Below are 19,707 nucleotides of genomic sequence, written 5' to 3' on the forward strand. Positions count from 1 at the left end.
AGCGTGGGTAAAAGAAAAAGCAAAACCTTCCTCTCCACAAATCCTAACTGAAGCAGCGCCGACTCCTCTCCTCATCGCGTCCTTCTCCTCCCTCTCAAAATCCCCTCCTCTCCTCGTCGCAAAACAGAGCCGCCCCCCTCTCTCGCCGAAGCTTGAATGTGATCCTCTCCGCAAAACACTAGATGAAGCAGAGCCTCGGACGCGCACTTTCTCTCGGAGCGAGACCCCTCCCTCGACACTAGGGCATTTCTCTCCGTCGAACTAGGGAAAAATCCGTGTTGCCTCTTGTAAAATCTTCCGAGTTAGGTTTTTCGCTATAAAATCCTTCTCTCTTATAAAATCTTGTTATCTATTCTTTTGTCCTGAACAATGCTCTTGTTTTTTATTGTATTGTGCTTGAAGATTCCTTATCCCTCTTATACTAAATGATACGTTACAAACACTCTTGATAAAAACTGAAGTTTCTTTATTTATGCAATGTGTCGTGATTTGTGATTGAGTTTTGCTTAGTTGTGTCAATCAGACAAGCATGTGAGTTATATATATATATATTACACACGATCGCTAGCATTGTCTATGCCCAGTTTAACATGTTTTTTCTATTTATTTATTTTTTTAAATTTATGATTATGTCAATTAAGTTTTATCTTTAAAATCTAGGAGTTAGTCATAATAATAGAATATTAACCCAAAAAAAATTCAAAACCAAACTGTTTTTTTGAAATATATATATAAATCTGATATCTGACTATTCATCCACGATTGAGTGGTCAAGACACTCAGAAATGGTCCGAGCATTCCAAAATAAATGCACTCGGAGAGTCTAAAATATTTTTGGGTAGCCGATCACTTAATCGTGGATGAATGCCACAGATGGATGGTTAAGCAACGTGTGTGTAAATATATAATTTTGATACGTACACGATAGATCCTACGTGACATGACATGATTCGCAAGTCACAACTTAGGGCACTGGGCGTGCCATCAGTCGTGTTTTTGCATGCACCATAGGAACCCAGATCCTCTGGACCGCAAAAAGTGGTCCAGGGGATGGTCCCTTGATTTGGATTGGTGGGAATGAATGATCCCCATCTATTTTATGAATGGGGACCATCCTCTGAACCAATCTAGATCAAGGGACCATCCCCTAGACCGCTTTTTGCGTCCAGAGAATCTGCCCTCGCACCATAGAGATAATTTTTCTCTTGGTTCGTTTATAATGTATCATAATTTATGCACATTTAGAAGAACATTTGTACCATTTGTAAAATGAGTTATTTGTATTCACCGTCTGTTTTGTTGTTACAATTTTGAATATAATATATTAGTTGTATTTAAAAATAAGAGTAAAAGAAAAAAAATATTTTTCACAGAAATAATTCTTCTTTTTAAAAAAGTTTAACATTAATTTTCTTTTTATAAGAATTAAGAAATGCAGTTTTTTTTACTAACTGTTTTTTAAAAAGATTAACATTAATGTCAAAAAAAAAAAAAAATCAACAACAAATATTTGTTTATATGATTATATCATATAAGAAATTTACATATTAAGAACTTTTGGAAATCAAACAGGCCCATTAGGGTTTCCTTGGAAGCCCACTTTAGCCCTAGTTTCGCTCATCCCAATCGTGTATTTAAAGAGTCGCAGGGTTCCATTCAGCATCCTAAGCCGCCACTCTGCTGCACAGGGAGACTCGAGGATCCTGAAGAATCATTTGCAGTCATGGTGAGATCCATCATTCCGGTTTCCTCGAGAAGTTAGGTTTGGTGGTAATCCGATGCTAATCTGTTTTTTGTGTTACAATCTTTTCAATCAGGTGAAGTATTCGAGGGACCCTTCCAATCCAACCAAGTGTAAGTTTCCTCCTACTTGCCTTTCTTCTTCTCGCCGGTGTCTTCTTCTCTTCAAGTTTCGATTTTGGTTGTTCTCTGCTGTTTTTCTTTGAATCATGCTTTTGAGTTGGTTTTACCCTCTTATTTATCCATTAGATTGGCGTGATGAAAGCGGAAGTTTTGAAATTTGGGGCCTATTTGTTTTTCTAATGTGGTTTCTATGATTTAGTTTTTTTCCTTGACATGATCGGGGCTGGACTTGTGATTATAACCACAGTTTTGTGTTGCTTGAGGGGGAACGTTCTTCCTTTACCTTTACTGTTGTCATATACTACTTTAAGTTCCCGATTATCTTGTTTAAGTTACTTGTTATTCTTCTTAAGGTTTTTTTTTGGTTCATGCAGCTGCTAAGGCTATGGGTCATGACTTGAGGGTTCACTTCAAGGTACATTGTAGATATTTGCTATTCTATTCTTAAAAAAATTTTTTGGAAAAAGTTTACTTGCTAAAAATTCTAAGACAATGCATCTCAACTCCCCTTTCTGAGAATGGTGTCAGTGTGATTGATAAAAAACATGATACTAAAAAATGATTGCTTTGTTGGTAGTATGTTTCAAATCTTATGTGCTATTTGGATTGGTAAGGATTAATTATGTATCTGATTAATGAAGAAGGTTTTTCATGATTTTAGTTATCTAATAGGTTTTAGTTTATTGTATAAGACATTAGTGCGCACATGGCAAATTGTTATTGTATACAGAAGTTATTTTATTGGTTATTTTTATGATAATGTATGGCCAGGCAACAGATGCATATTTTTATATGTGCATTGCTGCTCATTGATTTATGTCCATTGAATGCATAAATAATATGCATCTTTTTGTTGAGCTCATTGATTTATGTCCATTGAATGCATAAATAATAAGCATATTTTGGTTGAGCTTATTGATTAACATACAAAAACTAACATTTAATTAAAACCTATATTTAAACATATCTAAATTACCCTTTTTCTTCTTATTTGTAATATATTTTCAATAGACATTTTTGTGAATTTAGTTGTATGTTTACTTGTATCAATAGTTTAATAAAATTATTTGCATTGCTAGAGTATATTAATAGTTGTACTTGCTAGAGTATATTAATAGTTGTATGTTTCAATAAAAAGTTATTATTGTTGGAAATAAGTGTTTATTATTGAGTATCATAACATTGTTATTTGTAATCTTTGTGACCTTTATTGATAAGAGTTTTGACCATTTTGATTATTCTCAGTAGTCATTAAGCAAAATTACATGTTTACATCTTGATTATGTCACCAGAACACTCATTGATAGTGCACATTCATATAGTACATTACATGTTTAAAATTTGATTATGTCTACAGAACACCCGTGAAACTGCACAGGCGATTAGGAAACTACCTCTATCAAAGGCGAAAAGATATTTGAACGACGTCATTGCTCATAAGCAGGCTATTCCCTTCCGGAGGTTTTGTCGTGGAGTAGGTCGAACTGCTCAGGCCAAGGGCAGACACCCGAATGGGCAGGGTCGTTGGCCTGTGAAATCAGCTGGATTCATTTTAGATCTCCTAAAGAATGCTGAAAGCAATGCAGAGGTATTATGGATACAGGCAATGAATTTCTAGCTTCAGTGCTCTGCTTATATTGCTAACTTTTGTTTCTGTTATGTAGGTCAAGGGCTTGGATATTGACTCACTCTTCATTTCACACATACAAGTTAACCAGGCCCAGAAGCAGAGGCGCAGGACATACCGTGCTCACGGTAGAATCAACCGTACGTTCCTCCGCCAAGCTAAAATGTTTCTTATTTTTTTTTTAAAATCAATATCTAATTGAGCTGCAATGTCTGTATTGCAGCCTATATGTCCTCTCCTTGCCATATTGAACTTATATTGTCTGAGAAGGAAGAGTCAGTCAAGAAAGAGGTAATCTCCTTCCTTTCAAAGTTATTCTCAAGAATATCCGTCTTATTCGAATATTCGGAAGAACTTACGCAAAACGTTATTGAAAATTGCCGTTTTCTTTGGGTCCTTTCATCTGTTCTCATTTCTTTCAATGAAAGAATAAATTCTTAGAAATTATTCCCTTTGGAAACATCCCAACCTTTTTCATTCTTTGTATTGCCATTTATTTTTTTGTCGTGTTAATAATTTCTGGTTGCATCATATTTTGTTGCTGCAGCCTGAGACCCAGCTCGCCACCAGCAAATCCCGGAAAGCTTAGCCGATTAGAAGCGAGACATCTCCACAGGCATAGCTTTTAGTTTACTGGATGCTAATATTACTTGCTTGTCATTTTGGTATTGAAACATTTACTTGGGCATGTAACAAATCATTATCAAATTGCTTTTGTGCTCGATGAGCTTTGTTCCAGCTACTCTTTTCAATGGGAAAACTTCTATTATATTTTGGCCTGTTTAAATTTTTTTTGTAATCTTTGTTAGCCCCAAGTTCATAGTCTTTGGAGCTTAACGTGTGATCAAGGAACTTGTTTGTAGGTTCCTGCAAGAAAATAAGATAGAATATTTCGTGCAAGTATCTTGATTTCAAGGTTCGCTTTCAGTCTCTCAATCACTAGTTAAACCATGCTTGCAAACAAACGCTTCTCCACTCTCCCAAGTGATCATGTGAACTCCACACCTAACTTGCTAAGAAGTCGTACGTATGTTGATTTATTCTTGTCATGTACAAACAATAGTCTTCTCTGCTCTGTCATTATCATTAATTAATTAACTAACTGCCAAAATGATGTATTTGGTGATGCAATCTATTCCATTCTGTTATTCATGAAGTAATACCTGATGGAATATTAATCACTTGTTAAAAGTTTTTTTTAATGCGAAGCCCAATTATTGTTGGAAAGTAGTTAGAAGTGTAAGCTTTGCTTTTTATGTTTGTGATTTTATGTATAATTTATCAGGATTTATCTCAACCAAAAAACAAACACAGTTATTCTTAATGAAAATAAAATAGAATACTCTACAAATCTATAGAAAATAATAGCCTTGATAAAAACGACGCTAGGGAATGGCTGTATCAATAGGATTGGCGGCTGAATGCCCATTATTAAAAGACACGTGGAGGAGTGAAAAAGAAGCAACCTGGTGGTGAAAGAAAGGGAACATGGAGTCGTCACTCTTTGTACAAACTCTACTATTTAAAAATTTTAAATTATTAAGTATATAAATAGAGAGAGAAAATAAATAAATAAACTCCCAATAATGGAGTTTAATAATTGAAATCTGATGTGATGTATCTCAACTCTTTCAACACCAACATTTGTTTGCCTAATATCTGCATGGACCCTAGTTTTTTGTTTTCTTTTGTTTTAAAATCACTCAATAATTTGCTCGACAATATTTTATACTATATTTTCTTTTAAAAAAGTATGATACAATGAATAAAATGTGATCAATTAATGACGCATGCCCTGAAAAAAAAAACTCCTCTCAGGGCGATTAATTAATGCTTAACACAACCCTACCCAATTGCTCGTGACTTGTAGTGATCAAACACTGCAAATTGTGAACAGTATGATTCCCTCGGGGCCACTTAAGTTAATAATTTCTCCATTTATCATTAATTATAATTACATCATATGCTGATGTGTCCACGTCACAATTATTATTATTATTATTTTTTCTCGTACTGCATCATCAAGTGTATAACAAACTCCATTAATCTCTTATGAATTATTGATCACCGTGCTTTGCTCTTCCTTCGACCTTCTTCATAACAAGCAACCGTGGAAGAATATATGTATATATATATATACAGAAGAAGCAACTTCAACACGCCTGCTCATTAAAGCGTTAAAGGTTTTGGATAAAGTAGGAAATTAACAGTGTATATATATATATGCACATACATATCGATCAAATTTTCGTAATTAATTAATGGGATTGAGGGAGATAGAGGCGAGGCTGCCTCCAGGGTTCAGATTCTACCCGAGCGACGAAGAGTTGGTGTGCCACTACCTCTACAACAAGGTAGTAACTCAGTGGAGCCATGACGATCAGGAAGGAGAAGGAGAAGGAGAAGCTGAAGGAACGATGGTGGAGGTGAATTTGCACACCAACGAGCCATGGGAGCTTCCAGGTTTGTTCTTTAATTAATTAATCAAACACACGCATCAAATTAAAGGTGGTTAATTAACGTGGAATTATATATTATTATATTGCAGATGTAGCTAAACTGAGCACTGCGGAGGAGTGGTACTTCTTTAGCTTCCGCGACCGCAAGTATGCCACTGGATTGCGCTCCAATCGAGCCACCAAATCGGGTTATTGGAAAGCTACGGGGAAAGATCGAGTCATTTGTGATCCGAGAACGCAGGTCGTCGTCGGGATGAGGAAGACGTTGGTGTTTTACAGTGGTCGAGCTCCCAATGGGACCAAGACTGCTTGGGTCATGCATGAGTTTCGCCTTCAAACTTCCAATTCTCCTCCCAAGGTATTAATTAATTAATTAACTCTTTATTTTAAAGACAGGGAATTTAATAAGTTTTTGTTTTTTTTAAAAAAAAAACTTTATTCGTCGCAAATTAATACTTCTCATCGAAGCAGGAGGATTGGGTTCTGTGCAGAGTGTTCCACAAGAGGAAAGGATCAGGAGATCAAGCAGCAGCGGTAGCTCATGACACAACTTTGAGCTCGCCACCATCTTCTTCTTCGCCTCCTCGACAGCTCATGAACCCGCCCATGGCAGCAGCAGATCATGCAGCAGTAGTGTTCACCGACCATTTCATGTCCCATGACGATCTCTCTAATTCCCTGCTGCATTACTGCAGCTCATCATCAGATCAGGATGAGCTAGGGTTCTTGGCGGACGTGGGGTTGGATCAGATAATTCAGCAGCACAGCTTGGGGGTTCATCAGACACCGAGGTGGCAGTATCACTAATTATTGTCTAATTAATTAGAGTTTATTTTGGATGGATCAGCTGGGAAAAGTCGATTTGAATGTGAAAGACTGTGACTGCAATGCACATTACATTGTTTTTATATATATATATATATGTCTGTGTACATGTATATGTATATATTTATATATACGCATATCTTATTATATATTGTAATTTTCAGTACGTGTAATATATAATGATTGCATTTCTTAATCGACTATATATATACACATGAATATATTTTTGAAGTCGAGTGGAATTAGACGCGCGTGCCTTGGACTAACCCAGGATTCATATAAAGTTTGTCGATGATCACTGACCCGAGTTCATATATCACACAAATGATTAGAGACGTTGAGTGCATGCATGCACTTAATCTTGAAATGGTTTAGGGCAATCATTTTGCATCAATAACACCGAAATCCGACAGCTTGGAGACTTTCTGCTACGTCTCGATGGAAGATTGTCACCGGTGGCGGCGATCCTTAGTCGATCATGGAAAGAGAAAGGGGGGAACTTTTCGAGGTCGAAGAGATGATCGGAGAGCGTTCCGCCGGAGATGAACTCGAAGACGAGCAGCGGGAACTCGGTCGGTCTGGAGGCAGCAGACGAAGAGCTAGCTTGACGTTACGGTGGCTGGTCTGCGACAGGATGAAGACCTCGTTGATGAGCCGGCCGACTCGCTCTGGTTGGTGATCGATCTTGGGCTTCTTGATGGCCACCATACGCAGGCCGGTCAGACAAAATGCCCTTGTAGACTTAGCCGTGCCCTTGTCAACGGTTAACAAGACATCGGCACCGTGTCAACGACATGTCGCAACCGGCAAGACATGGATTGGCTTGGCCCGGCCTGGCCGGCTTAGTAAATATATAAAGAATGAAGCATTCGAGCACAAGTTTAATGTCTTATTTATATTCGTTTAATATATATAAAATTAATTAAATAAATAAATTTGAATAAATATATATTCAACTTATTAATATTCATAAATAATATTTATAAAATAATATTCATGAACAATAATTATGAATAATGTTTATGAATCATGTTCATTAATAAATTTTTTATTAATATACTAAATAAATAAAATAAAACATATAAAGAAGTTTGAATTAAAGATCAAACAAATTTAAATTGAAAATTTGATAATATCTAAATAAATTAAGTTTAAATCAAATTTGAATTAAGAACTTGATAATATTTAAATGAACCAAGCTCAAATCAAATTTTAAATAAATTCAAATTTATAAAATATAAATTAAACTAAGTTTAAATAATCATTTCAAAAATTTAATTTATTTTAAACTTGATTCAATTTGACTCTATTATTTTATCAAATAAATTTAAATGCTCTAAAACTCAACTCGAGTATTACGCCTAAAGTAATTACTTAATCATCAGATAATATCAAAATATAAATAGCTCATCCACTGAATTAGTATGGTCACGTGGTCCAGTTCAAACCGAATCGAGCCGCTGCGTCGTGACTGGACCAGTCCCACAGCCAAATGGGCTGCCGGGCCCGACACTAACAGCGACATCCCGGTGGGCCCCAGGCTTCTCGGCATGGGCTGCGTTGTGCAACTGATGTGACGTTCGACGCGACACTATTAAAATCCACTTCTTATATTTATTTTCAATAAATAATATTTCTCACCATAAAATAATTATATATATTATTATTCAAGTTAATTCCAGAATTATTCACGATGGGGGAGAGTGTAGATTGAGCATTTGAAATGCTTTATTTCCCCCTTTAAATTATTGAGTTACGATGATTTCTTTCAATTATTATAATAATGTTAAATATATTAATGGATAACACGAGATCCAATTATTTTGAAATAAAGCTTGATTGTAACATTTTTAAATATTAAAGGGTCAATTTGAAATTTTGGTATGAAAAAAATAGCAGAGTCGAGATCGAGGACAACGCTCGTTACGGATTCCAAAAGCAGAGAGGTTTTGATTTTTACTTGTGGTCGGTAGAACTGACTGAAAATTTGGGAGTGAGATTTCTCCGATTGGACGGAGGCACCTCGGGATCTTGGATTGAAGCAGACCATCATTGATTACCAGATCTTGGGAGAAAGATTTTGTTTGGCTCCCATGCTTGTGTTACTGCGCTGCGGATGATTGGGTGGATCTTATGGTCTTCTTGCTGGGTAGGGTCGGCCGTTCGAAGATTGTGCAATCTCATTCCTCAACTATTTTCTTTCTTTCATTTTTTTTTTCCTTCTGAAAAACTCTTCTTTTGAATGATGGATGCAAGTTTGGAAGAATTGGAGCGGTTTGTTTCGAGATTGGTGCGTTCCTTTCCCAAAATTTGGGATTTTGCCTTGGGTTGGGTTAGGGGAGCAACTTGACTTGAGGAGTCTCTTGCAACTTTGCCTTGTTGTGCAAGAAAGCGCTCGCCTTTGGTTGAGTTCCTGGTGGCGATGAGCGCCTGAGGTTGCTGCGGCGATGGGAAGCGGAACCAAGACGGTGGTCTGGTTCAGGAGAGATTTAAGGATCGAGGACAATCCGGCCTTGGCGGCCGCCGCCAGGGACGGCTGCGTCCTCCCTGTCTTCATTTGGTGTCCGGGCGAGGAAGGCCAGTTCTACCCTGGCCGAGTCTCTAGATGGTGGCTGAAGCAGTCGCTCATACACCTTGAACAGTCGTTGAGGTCCCTTGGCACTTCTCTCGTGTTCATCAGAGCTGAGAGCACTCTTGCTGCTCTCTTGCAGTGCATTGATGCCATTGGAGCTACTAGATTGGTTTATAATCATCTTTATGGTAAGTTTGAGAGTTTTTTCCTGAGTAATAGCGCAATAGGTGTTATTTCATGAATATTTTTCTATTTCCTGGATGTGCACGTCAACAACTAGATCACGAGATGTATTGATTGTTCGCTCCATATGGTTTTCTGTTAGAAAATTATGTCCATGTTTAGTGATTGAATAAAGATTTTTGTCAGCGGGAGGTGAGCTTCACAAACATCAAAGTGATACAAGTTCGACTCATGAACAAATTTATTGAAGAAAAAAAACGAAGTAAAATTTTGATAAACATAATAAAATCATACTGTCATTATCATGGCATCAGCAAGCTCCTCGTTGTCCTGTCCTTTGACTATTTGTTAGAAAATGATGCTTGTGTTCACTGTTTGAACAAGATGTTTTTGAATAGGATCTGGCAGCTTTAGCTCTCAAGTATCCTGTGAAAATTAATTATTCCAAGTTAAATTAGTTTTCAATAATGTTCTCTGTTATTTATGTTTGGACAATTATTGCCATCAGGGACAAGTAGTACATATCATTTAGACAATATTGCAAGCGAGGATACAAATTGATCCCTGCACATTTCTATATCAATCGACTTCAGTCATTGTCCTGTTTCAAATTGAATTGCAGTTTATGTCTACAATAATTCACCCCAACAAGTATAAGGTGTTTTACCTAAAAGATTGGATTGCAAATGTTCTACCTTCAGAACAAAGAGAGTGGTCACCTGATTCTTCTCTTACCGATCTAGAGAGTTTTAGACCTTGTAATAACCCGAACAATAACCAGTATAGTCTACATCAGTTGGCCTCTTAATTCTTATCCAAAATTAGAAGACTTTAAATATTATTGAAAGTCTAAAATGACAATATGTTTAGAAACTTAACTTATTGTGGCATTGCATTCTCTACTAATCATGTTCAGAACATTTAATGATTTGAATAGCAAGTCTTTTTTAAGCAGCTTGGACTAGCATACATATATTTTTGTATTCAATAGTCAATGAATGTTTATTTTTATTTTGTCTTATCTGAATGTAGTTGTTAATTTCCCCCTACTTTTTCAATTAATCTTCCAATTCTATTTAGATCCTATTTCTGTCGTCCGTGATCATAAAATAAAAAGCCAGCTAGTGAGCCTTGGAATTACTGTTCAAAGTTTTAATGGAGATCTCTTATATGAACCATGGGAAATCTATGATGAGAGTGGGCATGCGTTTACCACCTTTGATGCATTCTGGGAGAAGTGCATGAGCACACCAATTGAGCTAACTTTGCCTCTTCCTCCGTGGAAATTGGTTCCACCTCCAGGTGTTTTGATCTAACGCTTGAGCTTGAGTCATATCTGAACTTTTGTTTGCTTTATTGTGTTTATGGCTATTCATTTTGCTAATTTATTCTTTCTTATTCTACTCCAAATGTCCACTATAGCACCTATTGGTGCATAAGGAAGTAACTTAATTGTAGAACATTTTGTTCTGGGTTAAGCTATGGATCATGCCACTTAAGTATCTAGGAAACACCAAAACTCAAAGTAATCAGTCCTTGTTCCTTGCAAATCAGTTGGAGGTAGTGCGAGTGTCTATTACCAATGGTTCTTCCATAAACCTGAAACTTGTGAAACATTCATAAGAGTAATCAATATATTTAACTCAAAATGGAATTCAAATTGTTCATGAACATTTGTCCTTATTAAGCTATGGTTCTCATGACCCAGTACTTACTATAGTCAAACATTCAGATTCATCTTTGTTCTTGAGCTTGCCCTCCTTGTTTGAGTAACTCAGGTTTTTTTTTAATCAGAGTCAGAAGCTTTTCTTCTATTCAGAAATACTAATGGTTCTATCTAGAGAGATTACAAGTTACAATGCTTGCCTGACAATTGCAAGAGCGTTACATATTTATCTAAGGAAAGTATTTGAATATTTTTATCAACTCTTGCAAAACTAATATTTTTAAAGATTGAACTTTTAAATTTTAGATAAGAGGGACAAGATGTACACATATGTCATGCAGGATTCAATTTAAGTACCATTTCCTGCCACTTATGAAGCTTCATGATGTTTAGAAACAAGAATTGATCTGTATTTATATTACTACATTTCATCTCATTTGTTCTGATGTATCAGGGATGGAAAAGGTTCAGGGTTGTTCAATCGAGGAGCTAGTGCTTGAAAATGAAACTGAAAAATTAAGTAATGCTTTATTAAGCCGGGTCTGGTCTCCTGGCTGGAGCAATGCAGATAAGGTGTTAAGTGAATTTATCAATGGACATCTAGTAGATTATTCTGAAAACAGAATGAAGGTAGAAGACACCACCACTTCCCTGTTATCACCGTATATCCATTTTGGTGAACTTAGTGTTAGAAAAATTTATCAAAATGTTAGAATCAAACAACTGCAATGGACAAAAGATGAGGACTGTAAAAAAGAAGAAAGCATGAATTTGTTCTTGCGATCAATTGGGCTAAGAGACTATTCACGTTATCTTTGTTTTAACTTCCCCTTCACACATGAGCGATCACTATTGGGTAATCTTAAGCACTATCCTTGGCGTGTTGATGAAGGTCAGTTTAAGTCTTGGAGACAGGGAAGAACTGGTTATCCCTTAGTGGATGCAGGAATGAGAGAACTTTGGGCAACTGGCTGGCTGCACAACAGAACAAGAGTAATCGTGTCAAGTTTCCTTGTGAAATTTTTGCAGCTTCCCTGGACTTGGGGAATGAAATATTTTTGGGACACATTGCTAGATGCTGATCTTGAAAGTGATATCCTTGGTTGGCAGTATGTATCAGGTAGCTTACCCGATGGGCACGAGCTCAAACGCATGGACAATCCTGAGGTATGAACCACCTGATGATTTGCTATAAAGAACTCTTATGATTACCAAAAAGGGAAAAGAACATGATTTGATATTGCTAACTGATTTTAGATTTTTGTAAGAACACTATCCACCAAAATTTCATATTTTCCTTGCTAAAAGAAATTCATGTCCCTTTTGAAATTGTTGGTAGTCATCATTTATCATTCTAATTAGGCATTATGGTCTTTACTGCTCTAGCTCTACTACCCATTAACTGAATAATAGTTATAAAGGGATCATTTATCATTCTAATGTCGTATTGTTACATAAATCATCGGTACTTTCATTGTCATTTATATTGCATTGTCTTCTCATGATAATTAATGATTCATTCATATATGCGTGTAATGATCTCTTACGGATCTCCCTCCTGTGAAAACCAGCTCTCACATATTCCTATCGTCGGTAGTAAAACATTTCTTAGACCCACTGTCTTTTCAATTTGGAACCAGGTTCAAGGTCAGAAGTATAATCCAGATGGTGAATACATAAGGAATTGGATTCCAGAGCTCGCTAGAGTGCCGACTGAATGGATTCATCATCCATGGGATGCTCCCATGGCTGTGCTGAAATCAGCTGGAATTGAGCTAGGTTTGAACTATCCAAGGCCAATTGTAGACATCAATACAGCTATGGAACGACTTGATGATGCGGTGGGCAGGATGTGGGAGCTTGATAGGGCTGCGAAAGTCGCACAATCAAGCAATTCAGACGAAGTTGTGGCTGATAATTTGATTAGTATCAATAGCCTGGACATCCCAAAAGTCATCGTAAAGAAAGAGGTGACTTGCGATTATTCATCCCTTGACCAGAGAGTACCCTCCTACAACATCAAGGATAGCTCAGAGAAGGAGGTGAACGTGCTAAATGGAGAAAGATCTAACCCTATTGCCTTGTGTTCTCAAGTTGATGCTGCCAAGTCAAAGGATGTTGATCTGATTTCAACCGCTGAATCCTCATCTGCGAGGAAAAGGAGCATCAGTGAGAGTCGTTGTGCCGTTCCAACCCATTTCGGCACTCCAGTGGGATATCCTCTACAACAACATGATTCAGTAGACCAACACCATTCAGAAAAATCCAACTCTCATAATCCAGCATATCAAATTCTTGATGAAAAGGTAGTTGCTAATACACTTTCAGTTTTGCAGAAGACATGGTTGATTTTTTGTCAAAAATCTTGATATCTTAGAATAAATAAACTTGACAGATCTCAGACCCATGTTTATATTGAAATTTACATTTTGATTGATTTACAATATGCTTTTTTGTTTGTGTGTTTGTTTCATATCCAGCTTCTGATATGTAAATGATGTTGTTGATGCAGGAGGAGCACTGCGATGCTGAAAGCAGCTTCCATGGCTTCAGACCATGCAAGAGACTTCCTTAGCATCAACAAGTGGTACCATGGTTATTCAACTGTTGTACATTAACAGTCTTAATTTTCTTTCTGTTTTAGAAAATCGAAACAATAAATGAAACAGTTTGTTTAATCTGTATCTTCCTCGGTCGGTTGAAATAAATGTTCAGCAGGTGAGTCTCTTATAATTAAGAATTTTTTATTCAATTTAATACAGTTGGATATGCGTTTATTCTAAAAACAATTATTTGAAGTTAAATCTATAAGACTAATAATAAATTTAATCCTTTTAAAAAATAAATTAAATTGTATTTTATAAAAGAAGAAAATATAATAAATTTTATATTTATATTTAGATAACATAGAAGATAATGAAATTTTTGAATGAATATATTAAAAATTAGATATAAAGAGGTATTTATAGAATAATTAAAGTAAAAAAAGAAAATATTTTATTTAGATAAAATGTATTATAGATAAATGTAATAGGATATTAATAAACGAGGGAGAAATAAACAAGCGGAGAAAAATATATTTTTATTAACTTTTCAACGAAGGTTTAGATGATCAATTTAATTTAAGTAGGTCAAATGAGTATGAAAATTTAATTTTTTATCTAAAAATTTAAACTTTAGAAGTATAATAAGTTATAAATGTAGGGGTGTAATCGAGTCAAGCCGAACTTTTGAATGTTTGAGCTTAGCTCGTTTATAATTGAGTCGAGCTCGAGCTTTATTTAACAATTATATTCATGGTTCACGAGCTTATTCGAGCTTTTATCGAGCCTAAACGAGTTTAATAAATATAAATTATAAATTTAAATATTCATTAAAAATTAAATTATATATTTAGAGAAAATTATAATATTCTTATTAAAATTTATAATTTTATTCTAATAAATAAATTTAATATATTTGTCTATATTTTTCATAAGTAGAGCGTAAAATTTATAAATTTAATATCAAAACTATTATTATTTTTATTTAAAAGTTGATTCATCAGCTTAACGAACGTGTTCACGAGCTAACGAGCCGAGTATTGTGAAGCTTGAGCTTAGCTTGTTTATTTTAACGAGCCTAATTAAACGAGCTCAAACGAGCTTTGAATAGCTCACGAGCGGCTTGGTTCATTTACACCCCTATATAAATGGGATGTACAATGGAAAAATCATTGGACCAGATGATATTCCAATAGAAGTATGGAAATATCTGTTGGGTTACAAGATTACAACTAAAGTCCCACATTAAAAATACATGCGAAAGATCATAGATTTATAAAGAAAAAATATCTCTATTGGTATGAGGGCTTTTGGATATAGCCCAACAGTAAAATCATGAGGGCTTAGACCCAAAATGGACAATATCATACTATTATGGAGATATCTAAATTCTTTTCGATCTTACAATTGATATCAGAGCCAAGGAAGTCCTAGTAGAACGAGTTGACCGAGGGGTAGGAAGACCTGGTGGGTCGAGGATTGGACGTAGAAAACCTGGGGTCCTTCGTTTGAGTGGGGGGGGGGATTGTTGAGTTGCAAGGTTGCAAACAAAGTCCCATATTGAAAATACATAGAAAAGATCATAGATTTATAAAGGAAAGATATCTCCATTGGTATAAGGGCTTAGACCCAAAGTAGATAATATTATATTGATACGGTGCATAATGGTAGGACCCGGTTGTCGGGAGTCAAGGAGACGTGACAGTCAGAAGTCAAGGGGATGTGACAATCAACAGTCAGGAGGACGTGGCAGTCAGCAGCTATGGAAAGAAGAGGTAGGATCGCATAATGCACGATCGGGTGCTTACATATCAGGATCCCATATTTGAATCAGGATATGCAATCGAGGTGAGGCCTAACCTGCTCCGACTGGTCGGATTTTTACAGCTCGGTTATATCTAAGCATGATTCTCTCAATAAGCCAACTCTTGGTCAGCTCTTGAGCGATATCACCTCAGCTCTCCCTGCTCCTCAAGACTTAGGCTAGGTGTTATACCTGACAGATTATCCCGAGCTGCCCTAGTCATACCCGGACGGGACAGAAGACACTACACGACAAAAAGGTCAGGGAATCGTAATCGCCTGTTAGAGAATAACTGTTGTATGGTCTGCAGTCATCTACGATTGAAACCTTCTTCTGGTCCACAAAAGGGTGTCACACATCCTCCATCACCAGACAGGTCCCGACACCCAACATTTCCTGACATCAGTCAAGCTCCAGAGGTACACACTGTCATATAAAAAGGGAGGTCCTCTCCCTTGAGCAGGTACGCTTTCTCGCACATTTGCACTTGTCTTCTACTTTTATTTCTCCTTCGTACACTATTCTTTTGGGGAAAGAGTACCTGACTTGAGCGTCGGAGGGCCTACCCCGGAGACTTTTTCCCTGGTTTCTAGCCTCTAACGTTCCGTGTGCTTGCCTGAGTGTGCGCAGAGCTCAAGTACCACCGGCTTAGTTACCGTCGTTTGTCAGCGCCACGTGGGGGTCTGTTCTCTGGGGCACGTACGATAAGGGTGTCATAGTCGCCTCTCCGTCAACACCAGCGACAGCTCATCCGACATTCGTCTGACTCAGATTCCGGACAGGATCAATTTGGCACCGTCTGTGAGAACTTCCTTCACCTGTTCTGGAGCGTGAAGATGGAGGAGACCGAAAGAATCAACGTGACCATGACGGCAGGGGAGTACGAACTGTTCAAGGAGGCCAAGAGGCGAGCGACTTTGGAAAAACAGACCACTGCTTCGTAACCATACAAGATGCCTGCAATTTTCAAGGACCCTACTCACGTTTCGGATAGAGGATCTAAAAGAAAACAGCTCGAGGAGTTCCCCCAGCCTTCTATCGGGAATTTGGCCCAGACTATACCACAAGAGCCTGGACTGTTATAATAAGAAAGAGCAATTGCAGGCCTCCATAGCGGAAAGCTCCCCGCCCAGGGACTCAAAGAAAGGGAAGACCATAGTCCTCAGGGAGGAGTCTCGGGGGGAGCCTGAGGAGCAAGTGCCCTTCTCTCTAAGAGTACTCGAGGAGAAGCTACCGAAGGGGTACAAGCTCCCATCTATCGTAGAGTATGACGGTATCAAGGATCCGGAAGATCATCTCCGAAAGTTTCGGAATGCTACGCTGTTGCACCAATACAACCACGCCATCAAGTGTCGAGTGTTCTTGAACACTCTGTCCGACTCGACACAAAATGGTTCGATGGATTGCCGAATGGGTCCATCACCTACTTCCATGACTTCAAGACTATTTTCCTGCGTCATTTTACTAACAGCAGGAAGTACCAGAAGACAAACCACTATCTCTTCGCCCTCAAGCAAGGGTCTGCCGAGCCCTTGAGAAGCTATACCAAACGCTTCCACCAAGTAGCCCAAGACGTCCCGTCCGCTACCTCTGAAATATTGATGAGCGCCTTCTCCCATGGGTTGGTAGAAGGGGAGTTCTTCCGAGCCCTCATCCAAGAGCCTGTGAAGAACTTCGATGAGATGCAAGGGAAGACCGCTAGTTACATCAACGTAGAAGAAGCTCAGGCGGCTTGGCGGAAAGCGGATAAAGCGCCTGCTCCCGCCAACAAATCGAAAAAGAGGCCACCCCAACCGCCAACTCAGCCTCTTCCACGCGCCCGGGATGCCCGACCGCAATTCCCTCTTGGTCGAGATTCCAGATTCTCGCCCCAGCGCGAGTTATAAGTGAGCATGCTCTCACGACCAACAACCTCTCGGTCTGGATTCTAGACTCTCATCCCAGCGCGAGTTATAAGTGAGCATGCTCTCACGCCTCCAGATTCTCGCCCCAACACGAGTTATAAGTGGACATGCTCTTACGCCTCCACACTTTCGCCCCAACATGAGTTATAAGTGAGCATGCTCTTATGACCAACGACCTCTCGGTTGGGATTTGAGACTCTCGCCCCAGTGCGAGTTATAAGTGAGTATGCTCTCACGACCAACGATCTCTCGGTCGGGATTCCAGGCTCTCGCCCCAGCGCGAGTTATAAGTGAGCATGCTCTCACGCTTCTAGACTCTCACCTTAGCGCGAGTTATAAGTGAGCATGCTCTCACGCCTCCAGACTCTCGCCCCAGCGTGAGTTATAAGTTAACATGCTCTCATGACCAACGATCTCTCGGTCGAGATTCTAGACTCTTGCCCCAGCATGAGTTATAAGTGATCTTGCTCTCACGACCAATGACCTCTCGATCGGAATTCCAGATTCTCGCCCCAGCACAAGTTATAAGTGAGTATGCTCTCACGCCTCCAGACTCTTGCCCCAGTGTGAGTTATGAGTGAGCATGCTCTCACAACCAACGACCTCTCGGTCAGAATTCCAGACTCTCGCCCCAGTGTGAGTTATAAGTGAGCATGCTCTCACGCCTCCAGACTCTCGTCCCAGCGCGAGTTATAAGTGAGTATGCTCTCACACCTCCATACTCTCGCCTCAGCGCGAGTTATAAGTGAGCATGCTCTCACGACCAACGACCTCTCGGTTGAGATTCTAGACTCTCGTCCCAGCGCGTGTTATAAGTGAGTATGCTCTCATGCCTCTAGATTCTCGTCCCAGCGTGAGTTATAAGTGAGTTTGCTCTCACAACCAACAACCTCTCGGTTGGGATTCCAGACTATCGCCCCAGCGCGAGTTATAAGTGAGCATGCTCTCACGACCAACGACCTCTCGGTCGAGATTCTAGGCGCTCCCCAGCGCAAGTTATAAGTGAGCATGATCTCACGACCAACAACCCCTCGGTCGGGATGCCAGACTCTCGACCTAGCCCGAGTTATAAGCAAGTATACTCCCGCACTTAACAACTCATGAGTCAGCTTTCTATGCTCTTATTCCCGGGCGGGTTATCGACAAGCAGAGCCTTCACTAACCCCCCTCAGGGTCTGCATAAAGTAAAGGAAGTACCAGTGGGACAAGGAAAAAAGAAACATGAACAAAGACCGACACCTAGCCAGATTTGCATTTATTTGATAAAATATAGGAAACACTCCTCAAAGGATCATTATTGCATTTGAGGCATCCGAGCAATCATAGTTCGTTACTAATATCAGCAGTCGGTTGGCACCTCGGGCAAAAGCATCCTGCCTTACCTACCTGCTTCATATAAGCTTGAGCCTGAATTAGCTTCGCCTTGGTGGACTGAATAATGCGACGTTGTTGAGCAATGGTTTCCTCTTTGAGCCGATTTTCTTCTTGAAGAAGGGATATGGAAGAGGCATGTTTCTCTTTCAAATAGATCAGGAATTGAGCTTGGCTCTCCAGATCTGAATAAGATTTCTGTTTCAACGCTACTTCGGCCCGGGCCAGAGATTCAGCGACTAACCAAAGTTCCTTAATTTCTCGGTGAAGAGAAGATTGAAGATCTATATCCTGCGTCACCTCGGCTAAGGTCGTACCCCTTTAGGTAAGCAGTTGAGTCGTCTGCTCCAATTGTTGACGGAGACGCTGTAATTCATCCGACTTAGAATCCACATACATGGGTAAAGGGCGTCAGTAGAAAGAAAGTACGATTCTATGGATGATAATCGACCTCCTTTCAAACAAGAGGGGAAGGGGAAAACAACTTATGCAGAAGTTAAAATGACCCTTCTCCCTAGGTTGATTGAGTAGTTAAACAGGTTACACGATCGAGGATATGAGAAAAGGAGCAGCATTTAAGGACATAATGACGGAATAAATGAAACTAGGGTCTGAGTCTAGTCAGTCGGACCTGAGCGTCCTTTGACTAGACTTGGAGGAGGCTTGTGATACGGTGCATAATGGTAAGGCCTGGTCGTCGAGAGTCAAGGAGATGTGTCAGTCAGAAGTTAAGGAGACGTGGCGGTCAGAAGTCAAGGAGACGTGACAATCAGAAGTCAAGGGGATGTGGCAGTCAATAGTCAGGAGCACGTGTCAGTTAACAGTCAGGAGGACGTGCAGTCAACAGTCAGGAGGACATGACAGTCAGCAGTAAGGGAAAGAAGAGGTAG

The 19,707-nt window shown here is 38.8% G+C and overlaps 3 protein-coding genes across 4 annotated transcripts; all 3 read left to right on the forward strand.

The window, feature by feature from the left end:
* Window positions 1-1,593: 1,593 nt before the first annotated feature.
* Window positions 1,594-4,259, forward strand: LOC121984819 (60S ribosomal protein L17-1-like). Its single transcript, XM_042537962.1, has 7 exons — window positions 1,594-1,726; window positions 1,818-1,854; window positions 2,238-2,278; window positions 3,221-3,451; window positions 3,528-3,630; window positions 3,714-3,781; window positions 4,038-4,259. Exons 1-7 carry the CDS (start codon window positions 1,724-1,726, stop codon window positions 4,077-4,079), a joined length of 525 nt encoding a protein of 174 aa, XP_042393896.1. The 5' UTR covers window positions 1,594-1,723; the 3' UTR covers window positions 4,080-4,259.
* Window positions 4,260-5,555: 1,296 nt separating this feature from the next.
* Window positions 5,556-6,976, forward strand: LOC121987587 (NAC domain-containing protein 21/22-like). 2 transcript variants are annotated; one of them, XM_042541334.1, is made up of 3 exons: window positions 5,556-5,953; window positions 6,039-6,307; window positions 6,418-6,976. In XM_042541334.1, exons 1-3 carry the CDS (start codon window positions 5,752-5,754, stop codon window positions 6,754-6,756), a joined length of 810 nt encoding a protein of 269 aa, XP_042397268.1. In that variant the 5' UTR covers window positions 5,556-5,751; the 3' UTR covers window positions 6,757-6,976. The 2 variants fall into 2 exon arrangements, with proteins under 2 accessions (XP_042397268.1, XP_042397269.1); XM_042541335.1 differs by having other exon boundaries at window positions 6,421-6,973.
* A 1,690-nt stretch (window positions 6,977-8,666) lies between these two features.
* LOC121984820 (cryptochrome-1-like) lies at window positions 8,667-13,932 on the forward strand. The gene is made up of 6 exons (XM_042537963.1): window positions 8,667-8,923; window positions 9,031-9,534; window positions 10,610-10,831; window positions 11,650-12,362; window positions 12,836-13,501; window positions 13,708-13,932. The coding sequence occupies exons 2-6, from the start codon at window positions 9,222-9,224 to the stop codon at window positions 13,768-13,770; spliced, it is 1,977 nt and encodes a 658-aa protein (XP_042393897.1). The 5' UTR covers window positions 8,667-8,923; window positions 9,031-9,221; the 3' UTR covers window positions 13,771-13,932.
* The last annotated feature ends 5,775 nt before the right edge of the window (window positions 13,933-19,707 follow it).

This window comes from Zingiber officinale, chromosome 5B (assembly GCF_018446385.1).
Source record: "Zingiber officinale cultivar Zhangliang chromosome 5B, Zo_v1.1, whole genome shotgun sequence".
In the NCBI taxonomy this organism is placed as follows: Eukaryota; Viridiplantae; Streptophyta; class Magnoliopsida; order Zingiberales; family Zingiberaceae; genus Zingiber; species Zingiber officinale.

Excerpts from the sequence above, each read along its gene's own strand:
- LOC121987587 (XM_042541334.1), top strand. The coding sequence starts at position 5,752 with ATGGGATTGAGGGAGATAGAGGCGAGGCTGCCTCCAGGGTTCAGATTC. Across the intron at positions 5,954-6,038 it reads CGAGCCATGGGAGCTTCCAG|ATGTAGCTAAACTGAGCACT; the intron begins GTTTGTTCTTTA and ends ATTATATTGCAG. Across the intron at positions 6,308-6,417 it reads CTTCCAATTCTCCTCCCAAG|CAGGAGGATTGGGTTCTGTG; the intron begins GTATTAATTAAT and ends TTCTCATCGAAG.
- LOC121984819 (XM_042537962.1), top strand. Across the intron at positions 3,452-3,527 it reads ATGCTGAAAGCAATGCAGAG|GTCAAGGGCTTGGATATTGA; the intron begins GTATTATGGATA and ends TCTGTTATGTAG. Across the intron at positions 3,631-3,713 it reads TGCTCACGGTAGAATCAACC|CCTATATGTCCTCTCCTTGC; the intron begins GTACGTTCCTCC and ends TCTGTATTGCAG.
- LOC121984820 (XM_042537963.1), top strand. The coding sequence starts at position 9,222 with ATGGGAAGCGGAACCAAGACGGTGGTCTGGTTCAGGAGAGATTTAAGG. Across the intron at positions 9,535-10,609 it reads GGTTTATAATCATCTTTATG|ATCCTATTTCTGTCGTCCGT; the intron begins GTAAGTTTGAGA and ends AATTCTATTTAG. Across the intron at positions 12,363-12,835 it reads AACGCATGGACAATCCTGAG|GTTCAAGGTCAGAAGTATAA; the intron begins GTATGAACCACC and ends ATTTGGAACCAG.